Source organism: Oenanthe melanoleuca, chromosome 2, assembly GCF_029582105.1.
Source record: "Oenanthe melanoleuca isolate GR-GAL-2019-014 chromosome 2, OMel1.0, whole genome shotgun sequence".
NCBI lineage: Eukaryota > Metazoa > Chordata > Aves > Passeriformes > Muscicapidae > Oenanthe > Oenanthe melanoleuca.
In genome coordinates, this window is record NC_079335.1 from 147,589,318 (window position 1) to 147,603,575 (window position 14,258).

At 59.5% G+C, this 14,258-nt stretch overlaps 1 protein-coding gene across 7 annotated transcripts in view; it reads left to right on the forward strand.

Moving 5' to 3' along the window:
* Nucleotides 1-12,537, forward strand: part of MAP4 (microtubule associated protein 4) — a 142,858-nt gene extending 130,321 nt beyond the window's left edge. For 4 of the 7 annotated variants that reach the window (XM_056485934.1, XM_056485936.1, XM_056485938.1 and 1 more), the window contains 4 exons: nt 2,384-2,465; nt 4,772-4,884; nt 7,323-7,488; nt 7,615-12,537. In XM_056485934.1, coding sequence (XP_056341909.1) covers nt 2,384-2,465; nt 4,772-4,884; nt 7,323-7,488; nt 7,615-7,622 — 369 coding nt within the window. In that variant the 3' untranslated portion in view covers nt 7,623-12,537. The remainder of the gene's footprint in view (nt 1-2,383; nt 2,466-4,771; nt 4,885-7,322; nt 7,489-7,614) is intronic. The other 3 variants (XM_056485940.1, XM_056485935.1, XM_056485937.1) reach the window with 1 other exon arrangement.
* The last annotated feature ends 1,721 nt before the right edge of the window (nt 12,538-14,258 follow it).

Sequence of the window (14,258 nt, forward strand, 5' to 3'; positions counted from 1 at the left end):
GCAGGGACACTCCAGGGACACTCCAGGACACTGCAGGGACACTGCAGGGACACTGCAGGGAGCTCCAGGACACTCCAGGGACACTCCAGGACATTCCAGGGACACTGCAGGGACACTCCAGGACACTGCAGGGACACTCCAGGGACACTGCAGGGACACTCCAGGACACTCCAGGGACACTGCAGGGACACTCCAGGGACACTCCAGGACATTCCAGGGACACTCCAGGACACTGCAGGGACACTGCAGGGACCAGGGGCACTGTCCTGCCCCCACCCAGGGGGCTCCAGGCTGGCTCTGCTCAGGTGCCCATTTTGCCCTCTCTGCAAGCAGATAATCTCTTCTCCATGCCAGGATTCCCCAGAAGCTGTGCCCAAAAGCAGAAGCTGTTCCTGCTCACATTACACTCACCAGAACCTCGACACAAACTCATTGCAGTTTCCTGGGGAAAAGGTTTTGATGTTTTTTATTTAGTATTTCCCACTCTCAGAACCACTGAGGTTGGAAAAGATCTCCAAGGCCATCGAGCCCAACCTCTGACCAAGCTTTCAAAGAAAGCAGTCCAGAGGATTTTACAAAGTGCAGTGTCTGTGCTGGTGAAGGTCTGAAGGGATTTTGGGGTGTCCATGTGTGTCCCTGTCCTTTAGCTGAATTTGGGTGTCCATGTGTGTCCCTGTCCTTTAGCTGAATTTGGGGTGTCCATGAGTTCCCCTGTCCTTTAGCTGAATTTGGGGTGTCCATGTGTGTCCCTGTCCTTGAGCTGAATTTGGGGTGTCCATGTGTCCCTGTCCTTTAGCTGCATTTGGGGTGTCCATGAGTTTCCCTGTCCTTTAGCTGCATTTGGGGTGTCAATGAGTTCCCCTGTCCTTTAGCTGAATTTGGGGTGTCCATGTGTGTCCCTGTCCTTGAGCTGAATTTGGGTGTCCATGTGTGTCCCTGTCCTTTAGCTGAATTTGGAGTGTCCATGAGTTCCCCTGTCCTTTGGCTGAATTTGGAGTGTCCATGAGTTCCCCTGTCCTTTAGCTGAATTTGGGGTGTCCATGTGTGTCCCTGTCCTTGAGCTGAATTTGGGGTGTCCATGTGTCCCTGTCCTTTAGCTGCATTTGGGGTGTCCATGAGTTTCCCTGTCCTTTAGCTGCATTTGGGGTGTCAATGTGTGTCCCTGTCCTTGAGCTGAATTTGGGGTGTCCATGTGTCCCTGTCCTTTAGCTGCATTTGGGGTGTCCATGAGTTTCCCTGTCCTTTAGCTGCATTTGGGGTGTCCATGTGTGTCCCTGTCCTTGAGCTGAATTTGGGGTGTCCATGTGTCCCTGTCCTTTGGCTGAATTTGGGGTGTCCATGTGTGTCCCTGTCCTTTAGCTGGCCCTGCAGGGCTGCACTGGGAATGGGTCAGAGACAGAAGAGCTGACAGGAGCTGAGGCTCACACTCCCCACCTGATCCAACTTCCCAGGTTCATTCCTGTCACCAGTCTGTGTTTGGCTCTCTAGTGAAGTGCCAATGCAAAGTCCTGCAAACCCTTCCATACTTTGGATCTCAGGTCAGGACTCACAGCTGGTAACAAACAGCAGGATTTCCTTCTGGGAAATAAATTTAATCTCATCTCAGTTCTGAGCAAGCAAGGATTGGTGATTAAAGCTGTGGTAACTTTGCTCACAGCCCCTGAGAAACTCAGATTTGTCTGTGATGGAGTTTTTGAGGGTGTCAGAGCTGGGGATGTGGGTCTGTGGCAGGAGCTGAGCTGTGCTGTCCTGCTCCCCCTGGGACTCCCCTGTGCACAGCAGGATCCCTGCTTCCCTTGGAGGAGGTTGGGCAAATCATCTGAGAAGTCTGAGTAAACTCCCAGAGTAGCTGGTGGGACAAGGAATTCTTGTCAAGGAAATCCTTGGATTTCCTCTGAACTGACCTGGAGCAGAACTTCTGAGCCTGCAGGTTCCAGCTGCTCTCACCACTGCCTTGTTCTTGGAGAGGGATGGATTCCTGCATTCCAGCTGCACCTGATCCCTCAGAGAATCCCAGACTGGTTTGGGCTGGGAGAGACCTTAAAAAACACCCAGTGCCACCCCTGCCCTGGCAGGGACACCTCCCACTGTCCCAGCTGCTCCAAACCTGTGTCCAACCTCTTGGACATTGCAGGGATCCAGGGGCTGCTCTGGGAATTCCATCCCAGCCAGGAATCCCAGGGTTCTGCATTGCCATGGCTGCACCCTGAGCTCTGTCCCTCTGTGCTGTCCCTCCCTCCCCCCTGGCTCCGAGTGACCCTGGAAGGATTCCTGGGGCTCTGCAGCAGGAACAGCCTGGGAGAGCAAGGGCACAAAGCCCAGCCTGGTGCTCCAGGGTGTGCAGAGGTTTCTCTGGCTCAGCTGCTGCTTTTTGTCTCCCCAGGTGCAGATCCAGAACAAGAAAGTTGACCTTTCCAAAGTGTCCTCCAAGTGTGGATCTAAAGCAAATATCAAGCATAAGCCAGGTAGGAATTCTGCCATTTCCTCATTTGTGAGTTTTAAACACACTCCTGGATTGGGACTGGAATAGTTGAAGGGGTTGGTTGCTTTTAGGGGATGTCCCCAGTGCTTCTGGAAATTCCTAAAAATGCTTCTTCCACAATTCCTGGTGGTTTCCTGAGCAGAGAGGGCGATTAGGAGATAATGGAAGTGAAGATAATCTAGAGCTTTGATTCATTTCTGCTTTTCCTGCTCATTTGAGAAGGAACATGTGGAGGCTTCCATGGTCATTGCAGGAAGCTTCCCCCATGCTCACACATCCCAGGGTGTTCATGGATCAGGGAAGGATGAAGGAAATCCCCCCCAGTTCTTCAGAGCACACACAAGGGTTCCTCTAGCCCTGAGTCCGTGGTAATTCCTGCCTCACATGAAAAGGGTTTGATGGAAAGGGTTTGATTTAGATGGATTTTTGGGGGTGAGTGTGTGGGAATTCCTGCTCCCCACTGAGAGCACAGTGAACTGAACTCCTGGGAGCCTCAGGTTTCTGCCCAGCCCAGGGTGCTGGGGCTGCAGCCCTGCTCAGCTCGGTGGCCTTGGCTGGCCCTGGGTGCCTCCAGCACAGCAGGGCCAGGGTTCAGTGCCCAGGAATGGAAGAAGCACCACAGGCTGCTCTTTGTGCCCTGGGAGTCCCCTGAGCCTGGCCAGGTCAGCAGCCCCTCCTGCAGGAGCCCCTCTGGCTCTGAGCTCTGGGAACGCGCCAGGACCCCGAGCTGGGAGTGACAATCAGAGCCTTGTCCAGGCCTGGTGGGAGCACAGCACCCTGCCAGCAGCTCCACTGGCCTTGCTGGACCCCAGGCTGCTGGGTTCCACCCTGCCAGCCTCCCACAGGGGGCTGAGGGTTTAATGATGTGCTGGGAGGCAAAGCTGAGCCTCAGCAGGGCTGCCCTTGGCTTTGGAGAAGCTGCTGGGACGTGGCTGCAGCCAGGGAAAGGTGCCCTGTCCTTGCAGGGGGCTGGAATCATCCTTCAGATCCAGGACTGCAGTCTTTGGGTTTGTGCACTGTGTGATTTGTCAGTAAAGGAGGCACCACTGTGATCAGAGGGGTGGAACATTTCCCTGTGAGGAAAGGCTGAGGGAGGTGGGATTGTTCAGCATGGAGAAGTTTTTGGGGTGACCTCATTGTGGCCTGCCAGGACCTGAAGGGAGCCAGGAAAGGTGGGGAGAGAGAACATCCAAAGGGCTGGAGTGCCAGGATCCCAGTGGCAGAGGGCAGGGATGGATGGGATTTTGGGATTGTTCCCTGTGAGGGGCCTGGATCCCTGGAATGTCCAAGGCCAGGTTGGACATTGGGCTTGGAGCACCTGGGACAGTGGGAGGTGTCCCCTGCCATGGCAGGGGTGGCACTGGGTGGGATTTAAGGTCCCTTCCCACCCATCCCATTCCAGGATTCTGTATTTTGTGATTAATGGGAGCTGCAGTATTCTGGAAGAACCTTGCTAAAGTTCTGCAGCCCCTTTTCTGACCTCCACGTTCTCCTGAGGCTGCAGAGTTCCTGCAGAGTGCAGGGAGGAGCTGCCAGGCAGGCAGGGGGTCCCAGCAGCAGTGGGGAGGGATGGGGAGGGCAGGGACAGGAGCAGGAGTGTCCTGGCAATGGGCAGGGACAGGGACAGGGACAGGAGCAGGGACAGGGACAGGAGCAGGAGGTGTGCTGGCAATGGGCAGGGACAGGGACAGGGACAGGGACAGGAGCAGGAGTGTCCTGGCAATGGGCAGGGACAGGGACAGAGACAGGAGCAGGGACAGGGACAGGGACAGGAGCAGGAGTGTCCTGGCAATGGGCAGGGACAGGGACAGGGACAGGGACAGGAGCAGGAGGCAGGGACAGGGACAGGGACAGGGACAGGAGCAGGGACAGGGACAGGATGTGTCCTGGCTCTGGGCAGGGACAGGGACAGGAGCAGGGACAGGGACAGGGACAGGGACAGGAGTGTCCTGGCAATGGGCAGGGACAGGGACAGGGACAGGAGCAGAGTCAGCCTTGGGATGGCACAGGGAGGGACAGGGGTGGCATTTCCCACCTCTGGAGCCTCAGGAGCAGATCAGGGAGGATCTCTCCAGCCTGTCTGGATGTGCAGAATTCCCCAGGCCCTGTTTGCTGGCACGGCTGGAAATCACCAACTTTGTTCTTGCAGTTTGGAACTGAACTTTTCCTGGGGAGAGGCTGAGCCAGGGCTGTGGGATTGTCCTGTCCCTGCTCCAGGGCAGGGCTGGGATGGGAGCTGGGTGGGATTGCTGGGATTCCCCAGACTCAGCCCTGCTCATGTCCCTGCAGGGGGAGGAGATGTCAAAATCGAGAACCAGAAGCTGAACTTCAAGGAGAAGGCCCAGGCCAAGGTGGGGTCTCTGGACAACGTGGGACACTCACCAGCTGGAGGGGCTGTCAAGGTGAGTGCAGGGAAAGGCTCTGGTCCCCCTCTTGTCCTTCCCCTGCTCCTGCAGGGAGCTGCTGCAGCCTCCCTGCTGCTGTGAGGGCACCCAGGGCTGAGGCTGGAGAGGAGGGAGCTGCACCCAGCCCTGCTGGGCATTCCCCAGGGCTGGCACTGCCCATCCCCATCCCCATCCTGGAGCCTGGGAGCAGGGATGTGAGCCCAGCTGGGGCTGCAGGAGCCCTCACCCCAGGAAAGGTGGGGAGAGGCACGTGCTCTGTGCTGAGAGAGCTCCTGGCAGGGCTGGGAGCGTTTCCAGGGTCGTGGAGAGCCCTGGGCTGGGTGTGTGCAGCCCAGTCCCTGAGCCCTGTGTGCGTGGGCAGGGCAGCAGATCCATCCCTGCTGCCACAGCACAGAGTGTCCCCAGCCTGGGCTCTGCCTGCAGCAATGGGACATCTGTGCCCAGGGAGGGGACATTCCCTCCTGAGGGACGTGTGGGCCCGGCACAGCCCCAGGGAGGCGGGAATTGTGCTCAGGGAGCCGCTGGAAGGGACCTCACGGATCATCCAGCACCACCCTGAGCTGCAGAGCCCCAGGCTGTGTCAGACCCCGCAGGGCCGGGCAGGGTTGGCCCTGCAGAGCAGAGATTGCTGCTGCCATCCCCTGCAGGCTGTGCTGAGCCGTGCTGAGCCGTGCTGAGCCGTGCTGAGCCGTGCTGGGCAGTGCTGAGCTGTGCTGAGCCGTGCTGAGCCGTGCTGAGCCGTGCTGAGCCGTGCTGAGCCGTGCTGGGCAGTGCTGAGCTGTGCTGGGCAGTGCTGAGCCGTGCTGAGCCGTGCTGAGCCGTGCTGGGCAGTGGGTTTGTTCTGAGCTGTGCTGAGCCGTGCTGAGCTGTGCTGAGCCGTGCTGAGCTGTGCTGAGCCGTGCTGAGCTGTGCTGAGCTGTGCTGGGCAGTGCTGGGCAGTGCTGAGCTGTGCTGAGCCGTGCTGAGCCGTGCTGAGCCGTGCTGAGCCGTGCTGGGCAGTGCTGAGCCGTGCTGAGCTGTGCTGGGCAGTGCTGAGCTGTGCTGAGCCGTGCTGAGCCGTGCTGAGCTGTGCTGAGCCGTGCTGAGCAGTGCTGAGCCGTGCTGAGCCGTGCTGAGCCGTGCTGAGCTGTGCTGAGCTGTGCTGGGCAGTGCTGTCTGTGCTGAGCTGTGCTGGGCAGTGCTGAGCTGTGCTGAGCCGTGCTGAGCCGTGCTGAGCTGTGCTGAGCCGTGCTGAGCAGTGCTGAGCCGTGCTGAGCCGTGCTGAGCTGTGCTGAGCTGTGCTGAGCTGTGCTGGGCAGTGCTGTCTGTGCTGAGCCGTGCTGTCTGTGCTGAGCCGTGCTGAGCTGTGCTGAGCTGTGCTGAGCTGTGCTGTCTGTGCTGAGCCGTGCTGAGCCGTGCTGAGCTGTGCTGAGCTGTGCTGAGCTGTGCTGAGCCGTGCTGAGCTGTGCTGGGCTGTGCTGAGCCGTGCTGAGCAGTGCTGAGCCGTGCTGGGCAGTGCTGGGCAGTGCTGTCTGTGCTGAGCCGTGCTGGGCAGTGCTGTCTGTGCTGAGCCGTGCTGAGCAGTGCTGAGCCGTGCTGGGCCGTGCTGAGCCGTGCTGGGCCGTGCTGAGCCGTGCTGAGCTGTGCTGAGCCGTGCTGAGCTGTGCTGAGCCGTGCTGGGCCGTGCTGAGCCGTGCTGGGCTGTGCTGAGCCGTGCTGAGCAGTGCTGAGCCATGCTGAGCCGTGCTGAGCCGTGCTGGGCTGTGCTGAGCCGTGCTGAGCAGTGCTGAGCTGTGCTGGGCAGTGCTGGGCAGTGCTGTCTGTGCTGAGCCGTGCTGAGCCGTGCTGAGCTGTGCTGGGCAGTGCTGAGCTGTGCTGAGCCGTGCTGGGCAGTGCTGTCTGTGCTGAGCCGTGCTGAGCAGTGCTGAGCCGTGCTGGGCCGTGCTGAGCCGTGCTGGGCCGTGCTGAGCCGTGCTGAGCTGTGCTGAGCCGTGCTGAGCTGTGCTGAGCCGTGCTGGGCCGTGCTGAGCCGTGCTGAGCCGTGCTGAGCTGTGCTGAGCTGTGCTGAGCCGTGCTGGGCCGTGCTGAGCCGTGCTGAGCCGTGCTGGGCAGTGCTGAGCCGTGCTGAGCCGTGCTGAGCCGTGCTGAGCCGTGCTGAGCTGTGCTGGGCTGTGCTGAGCTGTGCTGAGCCGTGCTGTCCATGGTGTGCTGTCCGTGCTGAGCCGTGCCGATCCGTGCTGAGCCGTGCTGAGCAGTGCCGAGCCGTGCTGGGCAGTGCTGTCTGTGCTGAGCCGTGCTGAGCAGTGCCGAGCCGTGCCGAGCTGTGCTGAGCCGTGCTGTCCGTTTTGAGCTGTGCTGTCCATGCCGAGCTGTGCTGAGCCGTGCTGTCCGTGCTGAGCATTGCTGTCCGTGCCGATCCGTGCTGTCCGTGCTGAGCCGTGCCCCTCTCCTTGCAGGCGGAGGAGCCGGCGCCGCTGCCGCCGCAGAACGGAGCAGAACCGGGGCCGGTGCCGGTGCCGGGGGCGCCGCCCGCGGGCCCCGCGCTGCGGGAGAACGGCGTGGGGCCGGGCCTGGCCGGACAAAGGGAACTGCAGAGCCTCGACACTCACATCCAAGAAACAAGTAAATGCCGGGGACCCCGCCCCGAGCCGGGGGGAGGGAGCCCGGCAGCCCCCGACCGCTGCTGGCGCCGTCCGCAGGGTTGCGGTGCCTTGCTTTTAATTCGGAAAATTGCCTTTTATCTTCCAGGCATCTAATGATGACATTATGGTATCGTCTTCCATTCCCCTCCTGTCCCTTGTCTCCTCCTGTCCCCGTGTCCCCTTGTGTCGCTGCAGATTGAGTCTCACAAGCTGACGTTCCGTGCGAAGGCCAAGGCTCGGACAGACCACGGAGCTGAACTCGTGTCTCCAATCCCCGCACCCTTTCCAGCAGCACCTGCCCCCGCCGTAGCACCTCGGCCAGCGACAGCCCGGCCTCGGCCGCCTCCCGCCACGCCCAGCAAGGCTTGTGCCCCCCGCGCCCCCGGGGACCCCAGCTTGGCTCTCTTAACCCGCCTGGTCCGTGGGAAGGGGCCGCGGTTCCCCGCTCCGGGCAGGGCAGGGCAGGGCAGACCCTGCGTGCGGGCTCGGCTTCGCTTCGGGTTCGGTTGGGTTGGGTTGGGGCTGAGGCCAGGCCGAGTTAACAGGGATAAGCTGTGATCTTTCTTTCTGTCTCTTTTTTTCACCCCTTCCCTCCTCGCCGCTTCAGTTTCTGCCGCCTTTGGGATGCTGATAAATCCCCTCCACACTCATTAGGCTGTTTTAACTGTTGACTTGAACCTTTTATTCTTTGTGACGAAGTGTTGATGATTTATCGTGTTCGAGCCCGTGCTAAGTTTCCTTTTCTCTTTCCTTCTTTTCCGACCGTAGGAGAGTAGGGACATTTAACCGCTGCTGCCGTGCTGGCTTCTTACTGACATATCCAGCCGCTGTAACTTCTTTGTTGTTGTTTGGGTTTGGTTTCTTTTTTTTTTTTTTTTTTTTTTTTAATATTTTAAAACGATGGAGCGAGTTCATGGGATTAAGCCATGTCTGGAAGGAAAGGCACAGGGATGTGTAAAGGGCGAACTTGCTGTGAGAGCTCAGGTGGAGCCTGTGTTGACCTCGAGATGTGTTAATGATGCTCGAGATGTGTTAATGATGCTCGAGATGTGTTAATGATGCTCGAGATGTGTTAATCGATGCTGGCGAGCCCTGCCCGGTGCCTTCTGCACAGGTGGTTTATTTATTCCCCAGCCCTGGCGCTTGTCCCGTGTTTGCAGGGCTGCGGGAGCAGAGGTGGCCGTGGCAGGGCAGCAGGGCTCAGGCTGGCGGTGCCGAGGCTGCAGCAGGTCCGCGGGGGTGTGGGGAGCGTGTGGGGGGTTCGTGGTTTTTGGGGGGATGGATGGGGGACCCGAGAGGCGCCGGGATGAGCAGGGAAGGGCAGCGCTCATCCCAGGCTGGGCTGGTGCCAGGGGGTTGCAGCTCTGACCGGGAAAGAGATTTTAACCACTCCTGGAGCTCCTCGTTTCAAATGACACTAAAGAAACGAAATGTAAATAAATGAAAACAAAACAAAGTTCTCGGGTGGTCAGAAAACTAATTTAAAGAGAAAAAAAAATAAAATATAAAAAAAGGCAAGCAGAATAACAAAACACTGGGATCAAAGAGAACTGAACCAGGCGTGTGCTAAGGGGGGTGCTCCAGGAGGGGACAGAGGGAAGCCTGCAGCTTCTCGTGCTTGGGGGAGTATTTCTTTGGGAAGCCAACAACGACACGATAACCCGGAATCTGTATTTACACACAAAGATTCTTATTGCACTTGTATTTTTTATATTAAAGTTTGCATGGTTTCTAATAAAATGGCATTAAAATGTACTAGTTTGCATCAAAGTTGTCTGGTAGTTTCATAAGTGCTTTTTCATCTGAATACAAATTTAAACGAGCAATGCAGATTTGCACCTGAAAGGGGCGGTTATATATACCCAGAGCTCCCGATGCTTCCTCCCCTTCCTCCTCCTCCTCCTCCTCCTCCTCCTCCTCCTCCCCACCTCTCCCCATCCCTGACCCCAGCCGGGAGGCGGCCGTGCCGTCGCTCCCTGCCCTCCTGTGTGTCCCTGAGTGTCCCCTGTGTGTCCCTTAGTGTCCCCTGAGTGTCCCCGCGTGTCCCCGGAGCCGCCACCCTCGGAGGAGGAGCCGGGGCTCGTTCCCCGATCCCGGTATATATCACTGCCCTCCCATGACGCTTCCTTCTTTCTTTACTGCTAAATTCTACACACCAGCTTCAGCTTGGCAGCCTTGGCTTTGGTTTGGTTGATTCTTTTTCCAACACTTGAATTGAGGGGAGATTGGAAGGAGAGGTGAGGAGCAGGGTGAGCCCCTTGCAGGACGGTGAGCCTGGATCCTCCTGGTTCCAGCCTGGATCCTCCTGGTTCCCTGGGCAGCCAGGGTACCTTGGCACGGGCTGGAGCCCAGCTCCAGGCTCACGGGCCGGGCAGGGGCGCTGGGAGCTGAGTTTGTGCCGAGGGGCAGCAGCCGGAGATGTTGGTGAGCAACCAAAGAGGAGCTGGAGGCCGAGATGTCGCCTTCCTCTTGCTGCTCTGCCTGGGGCACCCCAGGCCTGAGGTGGCTGGGATGCTCCAGGGTGATTCCCTGGGATCCCCTGGGTTGAGATTCCCTGTGATCCCCAGGATGATTCCCTGTGATCCCCAGGATGATTCCCTGGAATCCCCCAGGATGATTCCCTGTGATCCCCAGGATGATTCCCGGGGTGCCCCAGGATGATTCCCTGTGATCCCCAGGATGATTCCCTGTGATCCCCAGGATGATTCTCTGTGATCCCCAGGACGATTCCCGGGGTGCCCCAGGATGATTCCCTGTGATCCCCAGGATGATTCCCGGGGTGCCCCAGGATGATTCCCTGGAATCCCCCAGGATGATTCCCGGGGTGCCCCAGGATGATTCCCTGTGATCCCCAGGATGATTCCCTGGGTGCCCCAGGATGATTCCCTGTGATCCCCAGGATGATTCCCGGGGTGCCCAGCTGAGGCCCCGGGCGAAGGGAAGCAGCCAGGTCCCAGTTCAGGGACGGCAGGAGGAGGGCAAGTGGCAACATTGCACTTTATCTTCTGAGATTGCAAAAAGCAAACGATCCGTGCCCCGCTGCGGAGGGACAGTGGCGTCACCTTCTCCCTGCGCTGCTTTTCCCCCGTTCCCGATTTTCTGATTCCGCGTTTCCCGAGCTCTGGGCGGTGGCGGCCGCGTCCCCGCCCAGACCTCGCCCCGCTCGGCCCCAGCCCGTGCTTCTGTGCCACTTCTCTAACACTTGTTGTGCCTGTGTTTAGCCGATGAACTAAATCCAGATTCACTAGAGTTTGCCGTGGTGTTTCTAGGACAGCTTCAGTTTAATACGGATTTCTTTTTTAATTTTGTTTTGAGGAAGCGGCTGTACATACTGCTAGGCTGGGAAGGAGCCGTGTGTGGTGGGAATGGCTTTGGTTTCCTGTCTGGAGAGGTGGGATGAGCTGGGCAGTGCTGAGACCGGGAGCGCTGCTGGGGGAAGGGGCTGCAGGCGCCGGGGAAATGGGAATTGTGCTGGGAATGAGGCGCAAGGTGAATGTTCGCGTTCCTGTCCCGAGCTGGCTCCTGGCTTGGGAGGCTGGGCTGGGCAGGGGCTGAGCGGGGCCAGGCGGGCGCTGGGGCTCAGCAAAGCCGGGCTCAGCAAAGCCAGGCTCATGGGCCAGGTGGGCGCTGGGGCTCAGCAAAGCCAGGCTCATCGGGCAGGATGGGTGCTGGGGCTCAGCAAAGCCAGGCTCAGCAAAACCAGGCTCATCGGGCAGGGTGGGCACTGGGGGCTCAGCAAAGCCAGGCTCATCGGGCAGGGTGGGCTCTGGGGGCTCAGCAAAGCCAGGCTCAGCAAAGCCAGGCTCATCGGGCAGGATGCTCAGCCAAGGCGGGCGCAGCTTTCGAGGGGCTGGGCTGGCTCTGAGCTCCATCCCGGCGGGGCTGGGCTGCCTCCCAGCGTTTCAGTGGCATTTTCAGTTCCCTTGGGCTCGAGGCCGCGGCTCCCGCTCGGCTCCCGGCTCTCTTGAATGTAGTTTCTTTTCTCCGCCGCCCCTCGCGTCGTCCCCGCCCAGTGTCGGTGTGAGAGGGGCCGCGACCCCCCGTGTTTGTGTTTAGGGCAGAACTTCTCGTTTTCTTGGAGCTTGGTGTCGGTGGCGTCCTGGAGGTGACGGGGCTCTGCTGAGGGCAGGGCTGAGTTCCTGCTGGCGCCCGGTGGCCGTGGCTGGGGCCCGGTGGCCGTGGCTGGGGCCCGGTGGCCGTGGCTGGGGCCCGGTGGCCATGGCTGGGGCCCGGTGGCCGTGGCTGGGGTCTGGTGGCCGTGGCTGGGGCCCGATGGTCTCCAGGCTCAGAGCAGGGTTTCCCTGGGGCCCGGCGGGCGGGCAGGAGAGGCTCCGGGCGGCGGCAGCAGCAGGGGAAGGCTCTGAGGGGCTCCGGTTCTCCCTCCGAACTCCCGCCCTCAGGCACAGATCCCACAGAGGCTCCGGGCCCATGGCGCCCTCAGGGCAGCGCTGTCCCGGCCCGTGGGTGTCTCAGGGCAGCGCTGTCCCGGCCCGTGGGTGTCTCAGGGCGGCCCGTGGGTGTCTCAGGGCAGCGCTGTCCCGGCCCGTGGGTGTCTCAGGGCGGCGCCGCCCGGGGCGAGGCAGGAGCGGCGCTCGGAGCCGCGGGGCTGCGGCCGGGGAGCGCTCGGGGTGCGGGACGATCCCGGCTCTTGGCTCCCTCCGTGGAAGCCACTCAACCTCTCTGCCTCAGTTTCCCCATCTGCAAAGGTGGGGGGGATTCAGTTTTACCTCACCGGGCTGTTGCGAGGCGCGAGCAGCGCGTGGCTTGTCTCTCGATGTGGCGTGTTCTCCTTCTTCTGTGTCATAGGATTATTGTGCAGGGGTGCCCGAGGCGGGGGTCGGGCTGGGAGGGGAGCTCAGTGCTCGCTGTGGCAGCAGCTCCGGGGGAACCCATCGCTGGCTTCTGCCTTCGTGTCTCCCCTCCCCGGGGGCTGTACGAGCGTCGTCTCCTTAGCAACATTTCCTGACTTGATGTTGTGATTCTTACTATTGTAAAGGGTTGAAATAAAGCTTCTAGATGTTCCTCCTCAGGCTGCTGTGGCTCTGTGGGGCGGGAGGGGCCGGGGGCACAGCCCTGGTGTGGCGGTGGCAGAGCTGAGGCGGGGGCTGATGGAATTTGGGTGTCTCTGATTTCAGCCACGAGAGAATTCCCGTTCCTGCTTTGCTCCTCAAGCCGGGGCTCAGAGGGGAGGGGGCTCTGGGATACCCTGGGCACTGGGACACCCTGGGCTGGTTTCTCTCACTTCAGGAACACCCTGGGCTGGTTTCTCTGGGCACTGGGACACCCTGGGCTGGTTTCTCTGGGTTCTGTAACACCCTGGGCCAGTTTCTCTCAGCACTGGGATACCCTGGGCTGGTTTCTGTCACTTCAGGGACACCCTGGGCTGGTTTCTGTGGGCTCTGGGACACAATGGGCTGGTTTCTCTGGGACACATCTCCCCCAGCAGACTCCCTCAGTGCCACCCCCTGTGCCCACAGCACTGTCCCCTCAGGGTGGCTGGGGTCAGTGTGGGGGCACAGCACGGCCCTGCAGCCCCTCACTCCCCCAGGGCAGCTCTGCTCCTTTCCCAGCACAGAAACAGCTGTTGCTGCTCCTCCCTACCCAGGGAAAAGGCACAAAATTCCAAACTTCGAAGAAAAAAAAGAAAGGAAAGAAGAATGAAGAGGACAGAGGCAGTTCCTACTCTATCCCTTTTTATTGTCTTTAATCTATGTTGTAAAAAGATCCAGTATCACATAACAGCCACGGAAGTATCCCAATATCACACTAGTTCGGAACCATTTAGACAATAGCTTAGTCTTTTTTTTTTTTTTTTTGTCTTTTTTTTTTCTTTTTTTTTTTAAACCTGCTGGAAGGGAAAACCATACTGCCCATTATACAGGCCAAAAGAAACAAACACTGGTCAAATAATAGTGACAACCTCAAGCAAGTGAAATGAAGATGAGCAGTTTGGAGTGACCCCAGGCTGCAGGACTCCATGGGCCCCCGGGCCTTGTGCTGGCACAGCCACGGCGCCTCAAAGCCCATGAGCAGGAACTTAAATGGTAGAACTGGGAGAACCAAAGGGTGGCCCCGGGGCAGAGCCCCTGTGCCATGAAACGGCCTCGCTCCCATTCCCGGCTGCAGGTACAAAGTGTAAGAAATGGGAATAAAAAGAAAGGAGCCCAGGCCCCGGGGGGCACAGCCCTGGGCCCGAGGGCTCCCATTACAAACCCTGACCCTCACAACAGCCCTGTGAGGTAGGTCACTGTCTTCTCTGGACAGAGAATCCAAGGCAAAGCTGGGATTAAACTCCAGATTCCTCAGCGAGTGCTGTGCCTGTCGCAATCCTCCTTCCACAGAAATATGGTCCCTGTTCATAGAAAACAAAGGGTTTTGTGCCTCTGCTCCTGGCGTCCCGCAGGAGCGGCGCTCACAGGCAGCCTGGCAGCTACAATCACGTCCTGTGGTGCACAAGGGACAGGGATCCGGCCTCCTCCACGTGGGGAGAACAGGAATCGTTAAAAAAACCATAGGAACAACGCAAGAGGACAAGTACAGGCAGGTTGGGAAGGACGAGTCACATCTCACACTGGGACGCCACGGCTGTGCTGGGCTGGCAGGCCCCGGGATCCCGCAGGAACTCCTCCAGTGCCTTCGGGGCTTGCTCCATGTGGGAGCGGAGGGACAGGGACAGCCCCAGCGACGCGCTCCCTGCCAGAGCTGCTGCATCCACGCTCCTGGCGAGCCGGGACAGCCGTCCTCCTCTGG